At 37.2% G+C, this 23,313-nt stretch overlaps 1 protein-coding gene across 3 annotated transcripts in view; it reads right to left on the bottom strand.

The window, feature by feature from the left end:
* The window catches only part of FOXP2 (forkhead box P2), a 433,685-nt gene that overhangs the window by 13,859 nt on the left and 396,513 nt on the right, over positions 1-23,313 (bottom strand). For all 3 annotated transcript variants that reach the window (XM_075059023.1, XM_075059020.1, XM_075059022.1), the window contains 6 exons: positions 22,409-22,610; positions 21,595-21,671; positions 21,354-21,455; positions 18,802-18,923; positions 17,395-17,464; positions 16,395-16,558 (listed from right to left, as the gene is read on the bottom strand). In XM_075059023.1, the coding sequence (XP_074915124.1) occupies positions 16,395-16,558; positions 17,395-17,464; positions 18,802-18,923; positions 21,354-21,455; positions 21,595-21,671; positions 22,409-22,610 (737 nt within the window). The remainder of the gene's footprint in view (positions 1-16,394; positions 16,559-17,394; positions 17,465-18,801; positions 18,924-21,353; positions 21,456-21,594; positions 21,672-22,408; positions 22,611-23,313) is intronic.

Below are 23,313 nucleotides of genomic sequence, written 5' to 3'. Positions count from 1 at the left end.
CTGCTCCTCAATGGGGGCGTTTCTGGATGTGCTTTGTCAACCTGCCACTTTCAAATTACACCCTTCCACCCTGGGCCTTCTAAAAGCTATGCTGAGAAAAAAAAAAAAGGGAAGTAGCAACCTCTTCTTCTCTCAAATGCAACACTGAAGTACAAAAAATACCTTCAAATACACTTCTTATCATATCTATCATCTTATCCATCACCAAGTATTTCGAATCTACCATGGTGGAGTTGGGAGTTGCACTGACTTGGTGATGGAAAGTAGAGGCAACAGCCCTAGCTGGCAGGCACTGCTGCAGACTCTGACAGGAGATAAGAGTGCGCTGGAATAATTAATTAGGCCACTAAAGTTTGTCTTCTTTAGTTCATCACTAGAGGAGATGGTGTAAGATGGAATTAATGATCAATGGTCACAAAGTGCCTCTGGCGCATCAAGGAAGGTGTAGGAGCAAGTAAGAATGTGCAAGTCTATTATTGCTTTTCCAACCTCCAAGACTAGAGACTTGCTTTCCTATTTATAATAGGTGTTAATAAAATCTTATCAGTCACTGTAAAAGAAGCTAGTGTTCTTCATGCCTTCCCTTCAATTATTTTAAGATAAAAGGTGAGCCCCTCAGAGAAAAAAAAATAAAAAAAAATAATCACAAACCCCATCGTTACCAACTGCACAAACCTGATCTTGTAAACACAACTTTTCTTTTGTGATACCTTAAAAAGATGTAAACTCAGCTGTTGCTATATGTTATTTGTAAGATCCATCCCTTCAGTGAGCACCTGATATGACTTCACTGGTCTCTGTAAAACAAAATCCAGAGCATCTTTCTCCTTGAGCTTGGCTGCGAAAAAGCTAGGTTGCTTCTGCTCACTCTCGCGTTGTGTTGTCTTTATGGAAACACACTCTAGGATCCCAGGATAATTCAGGTCAAAGGGGCCTCAGGAGATCTGTAAGTCAACGTCCTGGCCAAAGTAGGGACAGCTACAAGGTCAGACCAGGTTGCTCAGGGTTTTACCCAGTTGGGTCTTGAAAACCTCCAAGGATATAGACTATACAACTTCCTTGGCACCACCCCACTCACTGCCTGCCTGTCCTCATGAGCCAAGTGTTCTCTATACCCGGTCTGAATCTCTCATTTTAACTTAACGCCCACTGTCTCTCAGTCTACCACCACAGTGGAGAGCCTGGCTCTGTCTTCTTGCTAATCTCCCCGTCGGTACTGAGGGTCAGGTCCCCTCAAAGCCGCCTCTTCTGGCTGATCAAGCTCAGCTCCCTCAGCCTCTCCTCACAGGGCAATTCCTCCTGCTTCCGACCATCTTGGTGGCCTTTTCACCAACTCGCTCCAGTTTACTGCTGTATCTTTTATATTTCAGGTGCCAAAACCGGACACAGTATTCCAGGTGTGGTCTAATGAGTACTGCTAAGGGGGGGATAATCATTTCCCTCAATCTCTTGACCCTCTGCCGTGCTTAATACAGCCCAGGACACCGCTGACCTGCTCAGCCGCCGGGGCACGCTGCTGGCTCCTGCTCACCTCGCTCTCTGCCAATACCTCCGGCGCCTTCTCAGCAAAGCAGCTCCCCAGCCGGGCCATCCTCGTCTGCATCGTTGCAAGGGGACCTTCCTTCCTCAGCCCAGGGCATGGCATTTCATAAAGTTCCTCCTGGCCCAGTCCTTCAGCCCATGCGGGTCCTCTGAATGGCAATCCTACCCTTATGCATATCAACTGTTCCCCTGAATTTGACGTCGTCTGCAAACCCGATGAGAAAGAGGTCCATCCTCCAGGACATCAATAAAGAAGTTAAACAGGACAGGTCCCAGCATATTCTTATGTCCCAGGAGAAATGACAGAATACCCAGGTATTGCAAATGGAAGACCAGAGTAAAAGGTAAGAACAGTGATTAATTGGATGTGAAGATCTAGCATGAACATGGCAGAGGAAAGCTACTCTGAGTGCCTATGTATCTCTAATAACAGAGGGGAGGGGGACAGCAGGCAGATACTCATTGTTATCTGAAAATCTGAATTAAGTGAACACATGATGCTATTTTAAAGAGAAGAATATGCCACAAGCTATATAAAGCGTCTGAAAAGGAGGTACAAAGGATTAAGAAGGCGGTTTAATGTCAAAAATCCTAAAAGAAAAGGTGATTTTATCTCTATCTCTTGGATTTTAGGGGAATATAGATAGCAGAAAATATTAAGACATTAAACTTTTATTAACAGAAAAAAACCCCAAACCTTTTTAAAAATCACTTAGAAGCTTATTGGTTAACAGGGCATTCCCAATTAGTCCTGCCACAACTAAGAAAATATTTTCTTGCTTGTATTTGCACAGATAAAAAGGTTCTGGATTTCAATATTAGCAATTTTGCTAATGTTGTAGACTACTAAGACTGTACAAATTTTCAAAGATCTAATAAAAGGATTTCAGATCTGGGAGGACTCCTTGTCTTATCTGGAAAAAAAAGATTTTAATGAACTAAAATTGAGAAATAGGGCTGTAAGCAGTCACGAGAAATATCAGATGGAGATTAGGAGTGATTAGGAGTGACTGAAGGCAGAATAAGAAATGAGGGAAAGCCAAAGACATGAAGACAAATGGTTTCCTGGGATGAAATCCAGATCTCATTTAAGTCAATGGCAAAATTCCCCTTGACTTCATTAGGGCCATGATTTCACTTGTGAAGTTTATTCACAGCAGAAGATGTAAGTGAAATACGCAATGCATCTGACAGAACGCTTGGGGAAAAGGGGGAATAACCAAAGGTGATACACAGAGTGAACCATGTATTTTTCTACTAGACAAATGAGGTGGAATAACAAATTCCTGTGAGAAACTTCAAAAATCTAACTCATACTAAAATTAGACATAAAGATTTGCCAGTAATAAAACCAGTTACATGAAGGAAGAACAAAAGATTATTTCACAACATGGAGGTAGGTTAACAGCGAGAATTCTCTAAGATCCTACATTTGATATCTACTTTGAATATAATTATGAATACCCCAGAAGAAGATATAAACAGAGTTAACAACACAATATATTTAGATTAGTCGTATGTAAAAATGTGAAAAAAAAATAACAAAGCTGACAATCTATGGCAGATCAATTTACTGTTGACAAATAAAAGAAAGAAAATAAACTACCCATATACATCTATCTGCTGTAACCACTTGGGAAATATGTTATTACAAATCCTTCAATGGTGCCTCTGCTTAAGAAGTCAAACACAGTACGTTAGACTAAGTAGGAGACAATAATGACAGTGACAATAATATAAAACACGTTTATGTATTTTTAGTAGGCCCTCACTTCAAGTCATATGTTCAATGTACTTGACTACCTTTTAGCTATTAATCACTCATCTCAAAAACAATATAGCAGAATCCAGAAAAGAACAACAGAAGTGACCTATGGCATGGTAAATACATCTGTAGGAGGAAACATTAAAAATTATAGGAATACTTTGAATTGATTATTTTTAGCTGCCAATGAAGTCAACACGAGAGGAGTAGCGGCCTGGAGATATAAGTAAAAGTGATACACTAGAAATATGGAAATAAGGAAAACATAGGAAAAATCAAATGTTCACCTTATTCATACTTAAGGGTCACCCAATTTAATATGGCATATTTATGATCATTTTATCACTACAGTTAACTCACTACTAATTTCTTCTAACAATAAAAAGAGCTACTGCTAAAGAAAATTTTTTAAAATCCTCAGTAAGTTACACAGCTAATGAGCTGTGTTTTTTTAACTTATTAACTATTTTAACATGATTAAAATATGTAAGTAATCAATAATTTTGAGATGCCACCTGCCATTACTCTACAGGAAAATGTTTTAACAGATATTGACCCTCACACTGCAGAAGCCAGCCAGCCATTAATTCATGGAGATTAGGAGCAAACCTCTCCTTTTTCCTTTCTATACCATAGGCACCTCCCAACACAGGGATGATTTTGTGCTGCTTATCTACAAAATACACAATACATTTGTTCCTAAAGTGGCTGGAGATAGCGTTTGGTGCTACTTGCCCTACCAGTTCGGCCTTGCCCAAGCACATCAAAATACAAACTCGTTCACTTTAAATTAGGGAGAGCTAAAACTTGCAGTTTCTATTCTGAGCAAAGTTTGAAAATGGACATTGGTGGCAAATCAGAATGAAAAGGAAAACATGCAAAACAAGTTTTTTGAAGAATTTTAGCTTTATAGTAATAAAACTAAGTTGAAAAAATGTTGAAAATAAAAACAAACCAAGCCAACAACCAACACATCCTCCTCTTCCTTTTAGCTTTGTACAAAGAAACAAATATTGTACAGAGAAATATCGAGAGAATAAATTGACAGATTTCTTGATACCCAGATGACAATTTCATTACCCTTTAATAAAAAAAATTTGTTGATTAAAAATGGGTAATGAAAACATACATATTTTTTCCTTAGATGATGAAACTGATAATTAAATTGACTAGGTCTTCATGCTGGTTTTTGTTTTGTTGGTTTTTTTTGTGGTTTTTGTTTTTTTTTAAAAAACTTGGCAAGAAAATGCCAAGACAGTAAATAGGGATACACTATCTGCATTGATATATTATCAGCTATGAAAGTTAAGAATACTTACTACAAAAACAATCAGATAAAAACTCTGAACTGTAGATAAAGAAAGGATCTTTCTGGAAAACCAACATATTAACAATATATTTTCTTTAAATAGCAAATGAGGCTCAAAACTTATGCAAAATTAGCCCTTCTTACAGGATCAAAATTTTTAGGAATCAAGTTCTGATTAAGAAGGTGACATTAACATAGATTTTCTGATTCTAATGAGTCTTACTAAAATTCCCATCCTTGACATTGGCTTGCTCCCTTTGGTATCTAAATAAATGTATTTTCTCTGTGATAGAACCACAAAAAAGTTGAAACTTGACTAGAAATTAGCTTAGGGCGCAGGCCTCTCAAGTCTTTCAAACCATCAACTGTATCTAGTTCAAACGTCAAAAGTTAACATCCTAAACAAAGAAGAGGATTAGGGAGAAAGAGCACAGAAGTTTTTAATGTAAAAATTCAAAGGAAAATGACAAAGTACTAGAGATTTGAGTGTCTGAATATTCTGGGGGTTGTTGAAGAACCATCGAAAAAGACCAAGCCTGAAAACAGCAAAGTTTAAGAAAAGAGGCTGTGGATCTGGTAGGCTCTGTAGTATCTAATGGTTGGGAAGTTTTAAAAAGTGTACCAGTTACACAGAAACGTAGCAGGAACAACTAAATATCTCAGTGTTAGTTGTGGGTTAGAGCAGGCAAATGTTCTCTGTGCAAAATCTGGAAAGGTATTCAATGATCCAGAAAAAGCTGAGCGAGAACTTGGACGGTACTGTGTGTGGTTTTTATACATCTTCATACAAATACAGGCTATACAAAATTGTTTTTCTATTTCTGTTGAAAACTTTTACATCAGTAAAACTCTGCTATCTTGGAAAACATATAGCTGATCAGATAGTGTGGGACAAAAAGGCTGAAAATAATAGCCTTTTACTAACACTTCCAGCACACCTTTATGAGATTTTTATAAGCTAATCATCAACATTTGTCCACAGTGGCACCTAAACATTTTGTTCTAATGTAGCAGCAAGGGATTAAATAGCATTACACTTACACCTAGGCATGGTACATTTTTTCTTCTGGAACTGTCTTCACTGAAAACGTTGATCGATAGGTATGCTTGATGGGTATGTTTCAAAATTTTCAGCAGGGTGCTACCGAAGTATTTCCTTTTCATACGCTAAGTTTCCTGGAGCATTGATCTTTTATTTTATTTTTTTCAATGTTTAAGAGCTAGGACTTGAAGTGATGACTACCTTTACCTGCTAGAACAAGCCTGGAGAATGGCCAGCCCTTCGGTATGTTTTTTGCTGAATAGCTGATGGCGGCACTTAACAAGTAGAACCACACGTCACACTCAGCAGGGACAAATGGGTCAAACTGACCCATGTAAGACTGTCTGCACTGCCCTAGTTGACATTTCTCACGTTAGCTGAATCTTATGCTCACTATATATTTTTTCTGTAAGGCTGAGTTTCATTCAATCTTAAAAATAAGAGTGCTTAAACATATTTAGCTATGACAGCTGTTCCAGGTTACAAAGTAAATGGACAATTCAGCTAGCCTCTATTAAGACATAGCATACATGAAAATCTTACTTTTTCTAGATTTATCGTAAGAATCGAAGAAAATGGGGTTGGAAGGGACCTCAAAAGATCATATAGTCTTTTCATCCCCTTCTGCTACCCCAAAGTAGGATCATTTATACCTAACACACTTCTGACCACTTCTAATTTGTTCTTAGAAGCCTCGAGTATCAGCGGTTCCACAGCCTCACTGTGCTGGTACACATATCGGCGCTGAATTATCCTACAGTCAGAAAGGTGGTATTTTTTCTTGGTGTCTATCCTAACTCTTCTTGGGAAAATACTAATGGATTATTTCTTGTGCTGTTCCCAATGGACAAGGACGAGTTCATTCCCATCTTCTCTGCACAGTATTCTGAAGACTGTCATCATTTCCCCACCCAGTTTCTCTCTTCTCAACAAACCTAACATTTTTAGTCCTTCCTCAGTCTTCAGAAAAGGCCAGTCAGAAGAACTGGGTGGAGGATAGAGCTTCCTTTTACGTACGACATTCCTGTTAAGTATGCTCTCACAACCACATGCCTTTGTCAGCACACATGCAGTTGGTGACCTGCTACAATCACTACAGTCTTAAGAATGACTGTGTATCCAGTCATCACCACCTCGTATTGACACCCATGATTGCTCTTACACGTAACACTTCTAAATTTTCTCAGAACATTTCACCAAATTGTTAACAACATGTGAATACTAATCAAGCCTCCCATTTTTATGCTATTAGAGAGTTAAGATTTAGACATGAAGAGCAACATGTCTGAAGAGTATGTTATATCAGCGTGGCCACTGCAAGAAAACACAAATATAGTCTGCCTGCAGACTGAGCTAATTAGGACGTCTCGGGGATATCACAGAGCCTAGGTTAACACACCCTGCCTCTTCACCGCATACTTTGGCCTGTGCTTAACGCAGACTCTTGCTTCACAGGGCAGTATATTCCAGCTGAATGAAATATATTCAGGGCAATACATTGTTCGTTACTACTTCTGTAAATGTCTAGCTACAAAACAAAAAAACACATGTTTTAAATTGCAATTCCAGTAACTCCAGATGGATACAAAAGCATGATTATTTCTTATGAATAAAAGGGCGTGCACAGTAACAGAACACTGATTGATGGGTGCTCATCTCAAGGTATTTCACTGCTACCAGTCACGGTTTACCTTTTGGTTTAATGTACCTATAAGGGCAGTCTAATGCCAGCTGGCATTGTGTCAAACACTTCTCTAAACAAAGCCTGATGCTATTCTACATGGGGACAGTAATGTAAGTAATATACAGCTTCCCTTCAAACTACATCTGAAGACACTTTTCAAAAATTAAACAATTCAATTACTAACTAAAGACTACGAGAGTTTGGGGCAGGGATTTGAAAATCCTTTTTGTTTTGGCTTTGTACAGCTCTTATCACAACAAGGCCCTCAGTCCATTCTTTAATACCGTACTATAAAAATAAACTACAACAGTTTAGCTGAATTTAGCTAAAATATGTTTTTTCCCCATAAGAAAGAGAAAAGGAAGAAACACATTATATATGTCTACATCTGGAATGCTTCAAAAAACCGTTAACACCTGCACATGAAAATAAATCCAGAGTAGTTTTATGGAATAGCTACCAGAAAGATGGGGAGAATGCGCAGTTTGCTATATCAGAAAGAGCCTGTTTGGTCTACCAAAATGAAGATTCGAAGTTCACAGTGTGCTCTCTAGAACACATTTGAGAAACAAAGAGGAAGAGTAAGAAAGACTATGTAAGCTAGGACATATATCAGTGAAACCCAATTGGAATATATTTAGCCTGGAAATTGGAACGTGGCTTATAATCATCAAAGGAATGAAGTTCTGCAGTGGCTTTCAAATTTGAGATGGACTATGATAATTTTAGGAGAGGAATTGACAGAGGTGCCCACAACATGACTCTCATTTCCTGTGTTCTTAGAACAAGAGGAGATAAAAGCTCTGAGAACATTTTTCAGCTATGATGTCTGATAACGCCAAATTTGCAAGGAATGAAGAAAAGGAGGGGAAACATAAAGAAAAATAAAAATCAAGTTGGGGGAAGCCCCTAATTACCCAGAGTACTACTATCACAGCATAATACTGCATCAAAGAAACATTTCCCCTTATCCATCTCAATCAGAAGCTTATGGAAGTCTTTGAAAAGGGTTAGTGAGAGGCCACGATCATACAAAGGCTCTGCAACATCATTAAACCTCTATTAATGGGTACAGTGGAACAAACGAACTTGGTAAGTCTAGGTAAAGGAGGAAGACTACTGGATTTGTACAGCCTAATTTAAGATACACATTTAATATTGTTGTTTAGTTGGAGAAAACCACTGGAATACCTGCAGTTATAACCCTAACAGGGACTCCATCAGGGTCTGTACTACTCATACACATTCCCAGCCCTGTTCTAAGTCACAGACTGCTGTTAAATGCCAAGAGTGCATTTTCCCAACTGCACTTTGCCAGAAGATTGTGAACACTGCTTTTGTATATGGACTTTACCAGGTATAATCACGTCTTTAGTCATCTTGAGATTTGATTACTTTGATGTGACCTACACACAGGGTTTCACCCTGAGATGAAGCCTTTCTATAAACTCTTTAAAAAAAAAACAACCCATTGAATTTTTTAGTCTTTTAATATGCATAAAGTGCCTAGAGTTTCCTACAAATTCTGAAGACTAAATAATAGTCAAATAATAACACTTCCTCAGCATAATGTCCTATATTTTTCAATGAATCTTTGCTTGGATATACGTACCCTAATTTAAGCTACTGGTATAAACATTACCAATTGGATATAATTGTATGTTTTTATCTAACTGTTTACACGATAAGTAAATGTAAAGACACATTTTGGACAAGTTTATTTATAAAAAAATATCTAGAGAGTCCACTTCCAAAAATTTTGGCTCATAATATTACAGTTACTCAAAATCCAAGTGCAATCAACAAAAGTGGATAAAATTCATAACTGTACGTGCAGTTCTAGAAATACACGTTAATGGCACTATCATCTCAGCTTTTGTGTTGTACAAAGACAGAAATCTATGAACTAAATTTAAGGGTTACACAACCACACTGCAGAGAGATTTAGTTGCACAACTTCAAACACATTTTTAATGTCTGTAACAATATTTAAGATGCTGCCTTTTCTTATACAGACCTGTTATGTGAAAAGCATAAATATCTTGCCTATACACTGAGAATTCATGACAGCAGTACCACAAAGTTTTCAGCAAGGCAGCTTCCAAAAAGATTCTGTGAAACCCCACAGGAGCCTACCAACTTCTACAAGCCATGCTATGGGGATCTGACACTTTTCAGCTGACGGCACTATATCTCTGGAGTGATCTTTTTGTCACGAGCATTGGGAATGTACTATAGAAGAGCAACAATTGGGGCTGGAATAATGTAAAGAAGAAACAGCAACTTCTGATCCAAAGACAGACATCTAACATTTAAGAAGTTAAAGAGGAAATTATAAAGGACTGGAACACCAGTCTTGAAAGATAAGGAAATTGATGAACAGAAGGAAAATGTAGAGGACAAATGAACTGAAAAGTAAAGTAATGCAAAATAAAAAAAAAAAGGAGAACATAAACATTTAGGAAAATATTCAAGTGAAAAGTTATGTCAATGGGAATGGTGAAAACTATTATTAATCAAAACATCACTGCTTATTTTTCCATTTGCACCCACATGCGAGTTGCTCTGTACGAAAGTAGGGAGGCACAGTCACAACTCAAGAGTGTTTACTATCGCATGATCCATACAATCAGTAAAGGCAAAATAAACTGTAAATTTTAAGAAAATAGTGTCATAAAGTGTTGGATTGCTGGACTTGCCTGTCACTTTCAGATGCTTTCCAGCAGTAGACAAAGCCAAAATTATTTCACTGCATATTCTCACAATAGAGCTTCTTTCAATGGGAATACGCTCAGACAAAAGCTATAACCTTTAAGATCCTGTTTCCTAGCTGTTCTTCTTTTCATATAAAAATAAAAATCAATTGTTGTCACAAAGTCTCTTTGCCCATTATCTTCCTTATGTTAGATTTATGAATAAAAATGTGTGAAATTAAATTATGCAGGCATTAAAATATCATGTGATTAGGTGAAACATTTTTGATGAACAAGGATAACCAGAAATACTGCAATTGCTACCACATTCATGCGCTCAATTACATGCTTCTCACCTATTTAATAATGCTTGTTATATCCCTGTTAATTGATGTATTTCAAGAGTTTATTTTCTTATACACTATGTCAAGTCTTATACAATGAACAAAACTTGGATCATAGCAGTCTCCTAGAACAGAACAAGCCTCCAAGGTAAATGCAAAGAGATCATGAAATGGGACAATGCAATGATAACAAAAAAAAAAAAAAAAAGGAAAGAAGGAAAGACAGGAGATTGGAACATTATGAAGTTAAAGAAACAAGGGAATGAAAGGGATTAAAACTGGAATGATAGGTAACCTACTGTAAGTGGTGTGAAAGCTTAACAGTGGGGGACTGGAATAATCAGATAGGGGAACGACCTGACAATGGAATGCTTTCAAACTGAAGCACCTCAAAAGTAAATGATCTTAGAGCAGAATAATCATATTTGCCTCTGGGAATAAAATTTAAAGATAAAAAAGTTAAAAAAAAAAAAAAAACAAGTTTGATGATTATGCAGATAGAACTGCAGAGAGAAATGATCCAGTCAGGGCAAGAGTGGGAAAGGTAAAGAAGTAAGGTTGGGAATGACAGCAGAATACAAAGGAAAAGGTGACTGAAACCACAGATGGTTGGAACTCACCTTTTCACAGACAGAACTGAGGACGAAGACTACACTGGATAAGCTCATTTTTATAATTCATCTCAGATTGACTCTTACTCTCGTTCATTTGGCCAAAAGTTATTCTTTTTTACAACAACCTAACATAACATTTTCTAGAAACAGCTTTAAAGATCATGGGATATATATGTGTCTTGACATTTGGCTTCAAACAATTCCCATCTTACTGAGTACAGCACTACAATAGCTGAACACGAAGAGTCATATATGAGATGAGAATATATGAATTCACTATTTAAGAAGTGACTCCAAAAATTTTTTTGTTTTCAATGTACTTTTTAAAAAAGCAATCAATTAAAATTCTAGTAATTAGAATGACATCCATTATCTCCAGGATTCTGGATTTGCTGTTAGGAACTAGATTATTTTCATAAGTCATTTGAGAATATAAGAGATTAGTTGCATTGTCCTCAGTCTACACTCTCACACAGCGTGAGCAGGGAGAAAACCATGACGACAGCCCCCTTCCACAAAACCTCATCAGTAGGATATTTGCTTTCCCTATCTCCTTTGCTAACTCTTCCCACTCCTTATTAAATAAGCTGCAGTGAGTTTTAACAGAATGGCATGACGACCCCATTGTTTCCTATGGCGAGACTACATTTTCTCAGTCTACAATTTTCTGAGTTTTCTGATGACCAATTTCTTTTTGTTTCCTCAACTGCTATGAACAGCTTTGCAGATTAAAATTTCACCTTTTCCCCCTAAGTTTATAAAACGGCATTTTGCATGATCCATTTGCCAAAATACGAACACATGGACAAGAGATGCACTAAGCGTTCTTGTGATAAAACACCCTGGTCTGTGCCAGTTGCAATAATCACTTAAGTGCGATCAACCTAGTACAAATGCACAGACAAACACCAGAAACACAGTTGAACTTGATTTCCATCCCTGAGAGTGAGAACAGAGACAGGAAAAATAATAGCACAAAGTTGATTTCCCTATGATCTCGATGTTCATTTAAGAATCTAAATTTATTGGCTCTGAAGGAACTGACTTTCAAGTACCTCCAAAACTCTTCAGCAGTATACTGGCTATGACATGCCAGTTAAAAAGAAGTTGCGTTACCACTAATGCATAAATTGTCATTATTGTCGCCCTAAGCATCATTGCATGTCTTATCCAATGTTGTTGTTTCTTCAGGGACGACAAAAGTTTTTCCAAAGTTTCCCACAATCATGCAGCTTTAGTTGCACTTGTTCAGATGCTTGCGCTTTCTTTTTTTACTTCAGAAGTCTGGATTTATACCCCAAAGGTGTGTACTCTGGAGCTTCCAACTAAATCCACGTACAATTATTATGCAAGATTAGCAGCACCTAGTTCTACATAAATAATGATTTTCTGTATATAAAATACCTCCTGTTGTGTTTGTCACTTTGAAACGTGTTGCTTATCAGCTAAAGCCCCCAGGAATTTTGGAGCAGTAGTCCATGTTCAAAAAATGAAGGAAGAAACAGTCTTAAGTATTGATTTAAATGAAAAGATAATTGTCTGATGTTGATTGTTGACAACTGATATTAGAAAAAATTGGAATTCTGAACAGAATATATACGCCTACAAGAAGTAACGTATTTTCGCAGTGAAAATTTATGTCAAGGGAGCACTCAGTGCCCATATCAACCCACCAGGAATTGGATTTAAAGACCAATCAAAGACAGAACTTGGATTTAATATTGCTGAAACACAGAAAGTAAACCTAGGGTTTGAGATCCCATTAGTGGTATGCAGCGTACTGGATCATGGAATTACCATCTTTCATCAGACTGGGAATGCAAACTGGGAGGTATAAGGCATAAAATTTCAGATGCTTTACGTAATTATTAATACAGGAGATTTCCCAACTACCAGGCCATGGTTATACTGATCACCTAAAACTTAGTGCAGTATTTTTAAGTGTTCAAGAAGAGTAAGAAATGGAGCAGATTAGATATCATTACCCAAGGCAAAAACTGTAAAGCTTTTAAACTGCCACTGCCCTAAATACACTGGCTGGGATTCACTGCACTTAACTAGCATTTAAATGTTATACATTTACTTGAAGTTATGTACCTACTGCCTTTCTCTAGTCAATGAACAGTGACTATTTTCTAAGTAAGCTGACTCACCCACCTATGTTAGAGACCCGTCCACAGATGGCTGAGTTGATGACTCTAACTGTTCTTGCTACTCTGTTTCAAAAACCAGATGTGAAGTATCAGGTTCAAATCCAAAGACTGGAATAATTTCCCCACTTTCTGACACTGAGTAGCTAGGGTATTACAGTAACAGAAATCAATTTCTCTGATAATGTTCTCATGCTCAAAGCACAGAAATACTGACCACTGTACGTACACACACAAAAAGATAAATTTATGCTAAAAAATTAATATGAACATTCCAAAAAAAAGAAAGTTCCCCTATCATATATTTATCTGATAAAATGATATTCAGTACAATTCTAACAACCAAATGCCTAACTGATATGCTTGGCTTTCACAGTCACTGGGACTCTTTGTATTTCCTGCTGATGCTCTAATACCAAACAAATGTCTCTCCCTGGAAGCTTGTCTAGAATCCAAACTCTGCCCCTTCCCAACTGAATGCTCTGATCTCTAAATTGCACACAATCTCTTGCCTCTTTCCCTAACACCACGCTCCACCGCTCCTGGCTGCGTGCCAGCTTCAAGATGGCAGGCAACGTAATTGCTCAGCATATTCCCCATCTCCTGGCTAGTACGCTTTCCTGGTAATCAGGAGATGGAGGTTTAATCTACTCGGAGATTAATAGAGCCACTGACTTTATAGGTGAGTGCAGTAAGTATGACCCCCCCCCCCCAGAACACTTCTCTAGGGGAGAAACGCCCAGACTTCCTGGGTGAACCTTCTCAGGAAGCTACAAGTAAGTGGATGCTTGTGGCAGTAAAATATATTCTTTGTCTAGTTTATTACCTATTTTTCACTACCCCCCTCCCGCCATGGGATTACGTAATCTGTGTAGGTAATGTAAAATTTAAAATTTCTCCTCAATGTTTGCCATATTCCTTACTTATTTTACTTCTGCCGTGCTTTCCCTATGTTCTTTTCTCATTTTCTTCAGTAAAGCTCTTGAACAAAACCGAGGGACCCTGGTCAACGTGGTCGTGGAGGCAACGAAGAGGCCTCTCCTCTTCCTTGGTCCTCTGCCTCCTGCACAAGCCTCTCCCTTCCTTAACTTTTCCTTGCAGATGGAATTCATTCCCTTTTTCATATTCTCGGCTCCCTCAGCAAGGAAAAGGCAAAACTGTCCCAAGTGAGCAGGTATCTAGTCATAGCCTGTATCTTTTGGTTGACAGTTCACGGCCTCACAGAAGCCCACTAATCTTGCACTAAATTTGGTGCACGGGATGAATGAGCATAACCTCTGTCTCCAGTGGTACCTCAGGGCATTCTCCTTCTGTTGCTTCAATCTGTCAAGAGCTGAGCAACACGTAGGCACAAGTTTCGAAAGAGTCACCACGGCAAGTCCCCAAACTGCCTGTTTTGACAAACTACGTATCATAGAAATGAGAGAGGAAGGCTGAATCTTGAGTTAGGGTGTAACTCAAGTTATTTGCCTTTTTTTATAGGCAAGAATTGCTACAATATGCAGTATTTTAGCTATAAACATAGCTATAAACGTAGCCATATCTACATAATCATATGCACAGATATCTCAGTTTATCCAGCGGAATGGCAGACAGCACATAGGATATGTAAACAGATCTGCCAAACACTTACAAAACAACTTTAATAGCAAGTGTCATTCTTTTCTGTAAAGTAGCTGTTTTTAACACACATGATCTAACTCTTGTTTGCTCTTTAAAGTTTTATTGTCTTGGCATTTTATACAGGAAGAGAGCATTAGCATACTCAGGAGAACTGCTAAAAGTAAAAGGCCTCAAGCTACCCACTGCATGGTTGATAGCATAAAGCATGGGATATAAAAACTTTTGTCTGATTGCTCACTTTACTTGTTTTAGAGTAGTGTTACTCTCAAGAGCATATATTCATGTTCTTTCTACTTCAAGTTTTATTACTTCTTTTGTATTATTTAATACATCTAAAGACACTTCCAAAAGACAAATTTTTCCATTTTGAAAAAGTAATGGTTTGGAACCTGATAAAATACATGAATGTTCACAGTGTATTATTTTCAAAGGCAAGTAGAATAAATGTGCAATAAAACAATTAAATGCATGACAATAAACATTTCTGTGTGATCTTAGATATATTAACATGCCAAACAAAAGAAGAAAAACTCGGCAAAATATTTCCCCTAAAAAAGGTCAGAGCAAAATGGATTCTCCACACACTAGCGCATAAGTAAAAGGGGAGTTTGGTCTCAATTACTGTTACTGCTAAATATCCCACTCTAGAAATTAAAATGAACATTAAAAACGTGAAAGAGAAAATGGAATGAAAAAAGGCAAATCAGATCAGCTACCTTGAACACAGAAAACGAGACCATAATTGTACATATACATTAAAAATCTTCCTACAGTAAACTTAAATCTAAGTCTACTTAGATATCATACTGCTAATTATTATATAAATAACCTGGGAAACAATACCTCGAAGATACATGTTTTACTATTTAGTAAACAAGAAACTGCCACGTTTGACACCACTGATTAAGGCCAGGCATTTCTAAAGCTTCAGACACATTTCTGAAATCCACAATACATCAATTTTTAATACTTCCACTCTCTCAGCTCCATTAAAAAGATGGTAGGGGAAAGATTTTAGAGTAATTAATGATATAGTTAGCTGCTAAATATTAATAGGAATCGTAGTCTTGCATAAAATATAACATATAAACCTTGCCAATACAGACGCACCAGTAATTAAACTTGAATATGTAATTACACTGATTTATACGACAGGCAAAAAGTTACACTTTACTGGCTTCTATGTAAACTGTGGGCAACAGTTAAACTTTGCATTTTACGGTTTATATAAATGGGCAATATCTCTACTACAGTTCATAAATGGTTTAGAGACTCATAGGTAAAATTACAACTAATTCCAGCATGAACATTCTGACTATACCTTACAAACCAGGCTGTGAAAATGACCACAGAGATCAGCCTCCCATTACATTCAATGCTTGCAAGCAAGCTGAAGAGGTTTATATTTAAAAAAAAAAAAACCAAACAAAACAAACAAAACCCAAAAACTTACACCAATCTTACTACAAACTAAATGAAGACTCATCTATTGAAATGTTTTACTATAAATGTTTAGTTTCAAACATATAGTTCCAGATGTTCCACTTACCATGTTTCAAAGCCCTTTTGAGTAATATTGTGTCTCAGACTAAGGCATTTTTTCCTGAAAGGATGCTAACTGCACTTACATGTGAGGCTGAGGAGAGCAGCCCGGACTGCTATTTCCATTACTGTCAATGTGATCCAGCGAACCATTGAGATCTTCATGGACTGCCTGCAGTAAGCCACTGGATGCGTTATTTATCAATCCTGGGTTACTAAGCAATGGTAAACTACTCTCTGCCAGTGCAGCCTAGCAAAATGAAGAGTAAAAATAAAATTATTAGTCCATACTTATACAGATCACTTCTAAATGTTTATGCACATATGAACGCACACACACAAGGCAGCTCATTTTGGGTAGTTGTAGAGGTGGTCAGAAGGATTTTGTGCATTTTCCCATTATTTTCACATTCTGAATATAACAGCATCTGTATTCCAGGTTTACTATTTCCCTTACACAGGTTTCATTATTTTCCATTATTAACTATGTTCCGATATTCATAGCACTTTCTAGTTTTACATCATTTTTTGACTTTGAATTACACTTAACCCCTATGCCCTTCCACACAATGTATGGCTCCTTTATAATGCAGGCAGCTGCTATACTTTAAAAAATGACCAGAACTTAACTCAAAATAAAAAAGTCCTGACATTTGCCTCTTCTGCATAAAAATTATATATTATAATTAAACTTTAAAGTTTTTGCCATGAGCACCATGTTCCCCAACACTATGATGTGAAATCATTTATGACAGCTTGGATAAATATTAATGCATATCCACATGCATTTGCAAAAGCTTCTATCAATCTAACATTTGCAGCAAAACTGAGTGTTCCAGATTTTGCCACAGGGTGTCCTTCTTGCTTCTTCACATCAAAAGTAGCATGAATAAGAACTAGTACTTCTTGCAGTGCTAGGTAATACAACTTACTTGGATGATAAACCCAAGTATTTAGAATGACCATCAGGTCTACATCAACATAAATATAGGTAACCCTAGACCAAAGTATAGCAGGAAATTAAATATGCCACACATAAGAATATAACTAGTGTGCGAAAAGAAAGAATAATTTAGTATTTTTTACCTGCAAGCTTGCATTAAGAGCTGCTCCATAGCCTAAGCTGGTGGGTATGTTTTTCACTAACGTTGGGCTTCTGAAAATAAACGATTTTTCAAAGTTTAAAAAACAGGCAGACATCCTGGCTGGCTCATTGGGTTAACGGACTGGTTTTTCAGCTCAGAAGACCAGAGTTGTAAAAGGAAAAATGAAATGAAGTTGGGGGTGAAGGGGCTCAACCCGTTAGAACACAGTGATTTACTCTCATCAGAAAAGCAAAAATCTTGCTGTAATTAGGCCCACATGGAAATTTGCTCCGAGAGCAGGGCCGTAGTGACTTGTAAAGGTTCTGATCTCACTGAAAGAATTTGACAGAGATAGCTTTAAACTTTGTACAACACCTGCCTCGGCTACGCTTGCTGTGTCATTCGGTTTTGGTTTTCTGAACTAACACTGGTACGCATTTGAATACACTACAGACAACTACGCTAAGGTGCTGAATAAAACGATCTTACTCTTCCCTTCCAAGAAACTGTGAGGGTACAACAACGTATACGTAACTGTAAATGAACAATACAGCGGATCAATTAGTTGCCAGCAAATCAAACGCACCATATTTAAATCAGACTAGAAATACTATATGCTAGATTGCCACAGAATTGTATTTTCAATAAAATTAGTGCCTAGGATGACTCCAGAGGTCAGCTGGGTGGCTGTTTACAAACAGATCTGTTACAGAAACAGAATACCTTCCTGCAAAGAAAAACCTCCAGCTTTCCTCTCTGCACCTTTGGTATTCTGAATGATTTTATCAAAACTAATTATATACTCTAAAGGAATAAAAAGCATCCACAGAACCAGTCATACCGACACGGGATTAATTTGAAAGTAGGGCAGTAAGCGTGCCAAAGGTCCTCCTGTGAAGGCTTCTCATGAATACTACCCTCATCAAGAAGATATTTTTGAGGTCAGTACTGTAGTGTATGATACCTATATTCCAAAATGACCTTGAACGACTCCCTACTTCTGTCAAAGGTTTACAGTAAAAACAAGCGCATACGAAACCCTAACACATGGGCAACATATGTACACAGGGCTATTTTTAATATATAGTAGAAGAACTTATGGTAGATGGAATTAAAATGACAAACATATGGTGAAACACACTGAAAAAACAAAACCATTATCGCTTTCCTCTGCAGCAAACTATATGGGAAAGGCAGGCAGGCAAGGAATGTACAGAAAACAGCGTTTACCACAAAAATGAAATAAATGTTAGCTCACTGATGAGAATGCACCAGCATAGCTATTAGCTTGCTACGTATTCTCCACATAAGTGCTCGCTTTGTCTGTCAGGTTGTAGTACACAGAGGACTCACTTAGGTTACAGAATTACAGAACAACTCAGTTGAACAAAACCAACCACCAACGTACCCTGTTATCTTTTGTGACCTTCGCTTCTGGTACTCTACTTCATCCACTGTCCATACTGCTCCTTTAACATTTTCTACTCGAACAAAACACTTGTGCAGGCTAAGATTATGACGCACTGCATTCTAAATCAGACACAAAAGGGGGAAAAGGTAGTAAAATTAATACAATTTAAGAAGGCAGCCTATGCAGTATACTTTGTTAATCTTCTTATTCTAAATCATAGTGAAAATCTCAATTTAGTTTCAGTATTAAATTCAAAATATGTATAATATTGTAAACCCCAAACTTACAAATGACTGGAATCTGCAGTTTGAACTTTGTGATAACAGAACCTTCCAAGCTATTTTAATAATAGCTGTGTCAAAACCTTCCTTTCATTGAACTGGTCTAAATTGCAATATCTGTACAAATTACAGTATCTTTGAAAATGCCAGAACAATTAGGTCAGCTCTGTTGTGTCCCTGATCAAGCACTTGGGGATGGTTGAAATGTCCAAAGGAACCAGTCCTGCTTGAGGTATTAAAATGCTAAAAAGGCTACAGTGACAAGTGTTAATTTTGCACAAAGCTTTATGCAAATAAGCTCAAAGGCATTCTTTTCATCCCTATAATAACGAAACGACAGAGTTTGTTTATTCTGTATTATTAGATGACATATGCAAGTTACTTTGCAATACTGTCCCTGCACAATAGGACATACTTAGGCTTTTTAAAAAGATTTTCTCACTAAAGTTTGGGGGTTTTTTAACTGTTAGACAGACACTGAATGAAAAGTCTTCCCTATAACCTGAATGTACATTTTCTCCACCACGATTATGCAAACAGATGTTGTTGGCTGCTTTTGTATTAGAGTAATTACTCAAAATTAACATTTCTAAATCAAATTAAGTCGTTCTTAAAATTTAAACTATAATAAATATACAGCAGACAGCATAATTTACTTTGAATATTTCCCATAAATCAAATTATAAATCTAAGCAAATATTTCTTCCTGTCAAGGTAAACTGGCATATAGCTATCAAGTACAGTCAGTAATGACCTAATTCTTATTTTACGAATATAAAACAAAGTAATTTTGATGAAGATTTCCTTCTATTTGCACAAAGACAAGCTTCTGGCTTGCTTTAAGAAAAGAATTCTTAAAAAAAAAAAAAAGGGGGGGGGGGAAGCATAAGCAGATCTAGCATCTGACCTGAAATCCAAGGATTTGATTGATCTTAATGCCCATGGCTCTGAATATGATAATTTTAATATTAATGAGCAAATGAGCAGTTTTATTATGCATGCGATATAGTTAGAACTAATAAGCTGTTCAGAATGAGTTTTGCTGGATCCCCGAGCTGTGGAGATGAGACCAAGCTAAGATATTAAATCACCTTTCATTTCTTTTAAAATTTCTTTCAGTAAATCAAATGACGGAGCATTCACTACATTCTCTAATGAGTAACAAAAGAAAACGTAAATCTTCAACATAAATATTACTTATTGAGAAAGCTCTAAAACATATTTTCTACAGATTACCTCTGACATTTTCATCTTATAAAATACGTATCAAGTAACCATGCATAAATAAAACAATTACATTCATTTACAGTACAGCACCACATACTGTAGCAACTAATAACATCTAAACATTTTGTAAATTAAAAGCATTCTGAGCTTCACACCCATATATCTGTAATCGCTCGCCAGATTAATTTGCATTTTAAATCCAAATTAATTCACTTTAGCATATCTCACAGTCTAAAATTCTTAGTATGCTGATGAGTGCTTTGCTGCCTCTATTCTTCTCAGCTACAAACATTTTCCCCCTTTTGTACCAAATGGCTTGTGGCTAATTGATGTTTCTGACTGCTTTTTGAAATGAAAATAAAACAGTTCACTTAGTCTGTGCTGAGTGCCCTTATCTTTCCAGACGTTGCTCTTTTTCCAAAAATAGATGCACAGAACTAACATTTTTTTAGCTCCTTGTAGGATCCAGACAATGAAGTTGTTTGGACAGGGATATAGATGAACCCTTTTGTCTAAGTAAATAAACTGCATTTATGTTCTGACAGGATAATATTCACTTTACTTTCTTTTAGTTCCAGCTGAGTAGCCATGGCCCTCACTCCTGTGGCAGCTTCAGTCTGTATGATGAGGTATGATGTGTACAAAAGGCACAGACCAAGACAAAACCTACAGCCTCCATTTGTTGCACAAGGCAAACAGACATTTTTCAAACTAATTAGCCAATAATATGCAAGAGAAAAAGTAATATAGTGCGACTAACAAAGGTGTTGATGATTGAGTGCTCACACTGTAATTAGTGTGTCAGGCCCTCATTTCTCTGCCAAGCCTCAGCTATTAATTGCACCAAATTAGAAAACTGTATCAGAGGCAAAATTATTCTTTCACTTGTCATTTTGAGAGAGGGAATTCATTCCATTCAAGAGGCAGGTTAAAAAGAGGGGAAGCAGATACTAATCTGCTTATGTCATGTAAATAAATGTTCCTTGTGCTATCTGTAAGGAACTGCGCTAGGCATCTTTAAACTGCCGGCAAAGAAGTTACCTTCCAAGTTGCTGCATTACGCCTGAAGTAAGCAAATGTCCGTGTAAACCAGCTGTAAATTTCATTAAGTGTTAACTGCCTGTCACTCGATTCCATGATAGCCTGAAATGAGACAAGATACATAGTGACATAAAATAATGGTTTACTAACTAGGCTGGATGACACTTTCTCAACCAAGCCTTACTTTAAGCATTAATGAATTTTAATTTAATCAGGCAAACTTAATTTTCTCTCTACTTACCTGCCTTATGAGAGTTGCATAAGTAAATGGAGGTCTGACATCTGCATTTTTATAAAATTCATAGTTTGGGGCAATTTCTGTAAAATAAAACCATACAAACTGTACGTTAATGTTATTAGCAGCCTGCATTGTGTATGATGATTGATGACGTTGCTTCCTATGCGCTCACAACAATTTTCAAAGGAACTATTTACTCAGGAACGCACAAAAGGCCACGGACAAGCAAATTATACCAAAAAGTCTTTTCTGGGCTCCTCGACGTAAAAGTGCAAATGAGGCACGCCCCAGTCGGTCGCTTAATGTACGCCAGCAGTGGTGTACCCAGCCGTCCAGTGTGCTTCCAGCAGCAAGACCCTTTTAAAATGTGCAAACTGAATATTTTCGTACATAGTCGTACAGTGGCGGTCAGTGATCTCCTTCCCTGCCCTCTCTTATTTCCCATCTAAAACATTCCTTTGTAGGATTTCTCTCTGGTTAGCAGAGAATAGCATGCTAACATGCATATACAGAATTAAATATGGTTAGCACAGGCTGACAGCAGCTAAAGGAGCATATATCATCATTAATACCAACCCTTTTCACGTATCCAGTATTAACTTCTTACGCTAAAACAAGACTGTTTCAGAGCTGCTTTTCTTTCAGTTTTCTATTTCTTTATAATCATTGGCAAAATAAATTAGAGATGAAAAAAAATTCTTTTTAAATCATCTGTATGGAACACCTCTTTGACATCCTCAATTTACCTCTACGATATTTTAGTTAAGCGTAAATTTGGGGATTATCAAAATAAAAGTATTGATCCAAAGTATCCTACCTGATGACATGGGAATGTTGTATTTGTCTGAATGTCTTCTTCGAATGGCTCCCACATTGGGTACACTGGCTGGGGTGATTACGGAAGGTCCCTGGGTAATTGGGGTGACTGGGGCCGTTGGCGTTGTGGGAGTTTGAGGTAAGCTCTGTGGGGATGTCTCCAACATGTTCTTAGACATGGTGACACTAGACACCAAATTGAGCTGCAGAAACCCAAAAGGAAAGTAAAGAAAAAAAGCAGAGGGGGGGGGGGGGGGGGGGGGGGAAAGACTTAAAAAGGTTTGACAAATGAGAGTGGATTCACTTCTACAGCTGTGTTGCCACTAATAAGCTGCAAAAGGAAGCAGCCAATCTCAACTAATTACAGGATGAAATTGTATCATAAGAACTCTAATTAGAGGATGCTGTTAGAGGTTATCTAATAATCTGCTGCAATGTTACTTAGGACTAACTCCTCCTAGTACCACCAGACTTCACAGAAAGTCTGTTTGCCTGCAATAGAAACTAGCTGGTGATTATTTAGGTCTGTTGTAAAACAGATCTAGCTCCTGCTGAAACAACAATAACAAAAATAAACATAATAAAAGATGTTAGTATTCATACAAACAAGACTTAAAGTAAGTTGCTATTCTGATGCTGCCAGAGTTGGTTTTTTTTTCCCCCAGTCCCAAATCTCAGCTGAGAGGCTCCAGCCAGCTGGAAAATTTTACACTGACCTTTAGTCTCCTTGCTAATTTGGTGGAATGGTAATGACATTACTACATATTCAAACAAAATTGTCTTAATTGCAAATTAGCCGGAGGAGGCTGAAAATTTTCAAATTAAATCTGATTGGAGATGGAGAGAGGGAAATGGAATTTCCTCACTAACAATCATTTGTGGCATGTGTTAACAAATATAATGAAA

The sequence above is a fragment of the Buteo buteo genome, chromosome 28 (genome assembly GCF_964188355.1).
Source record: "Buteo buteo chromosome 28, bButBut1.hap1.1, whole genome shotgun sequence".
NCBI lineage: Eukaryota > Metazoa > Chordata > Aves > Accipitriformes > Accipitridae > Buteo > Buteo buteo.
Note: the sequence above shows the minus strand (reverse complement) of the source record. Positions and strands in the feature narration are given on the sequence as shown.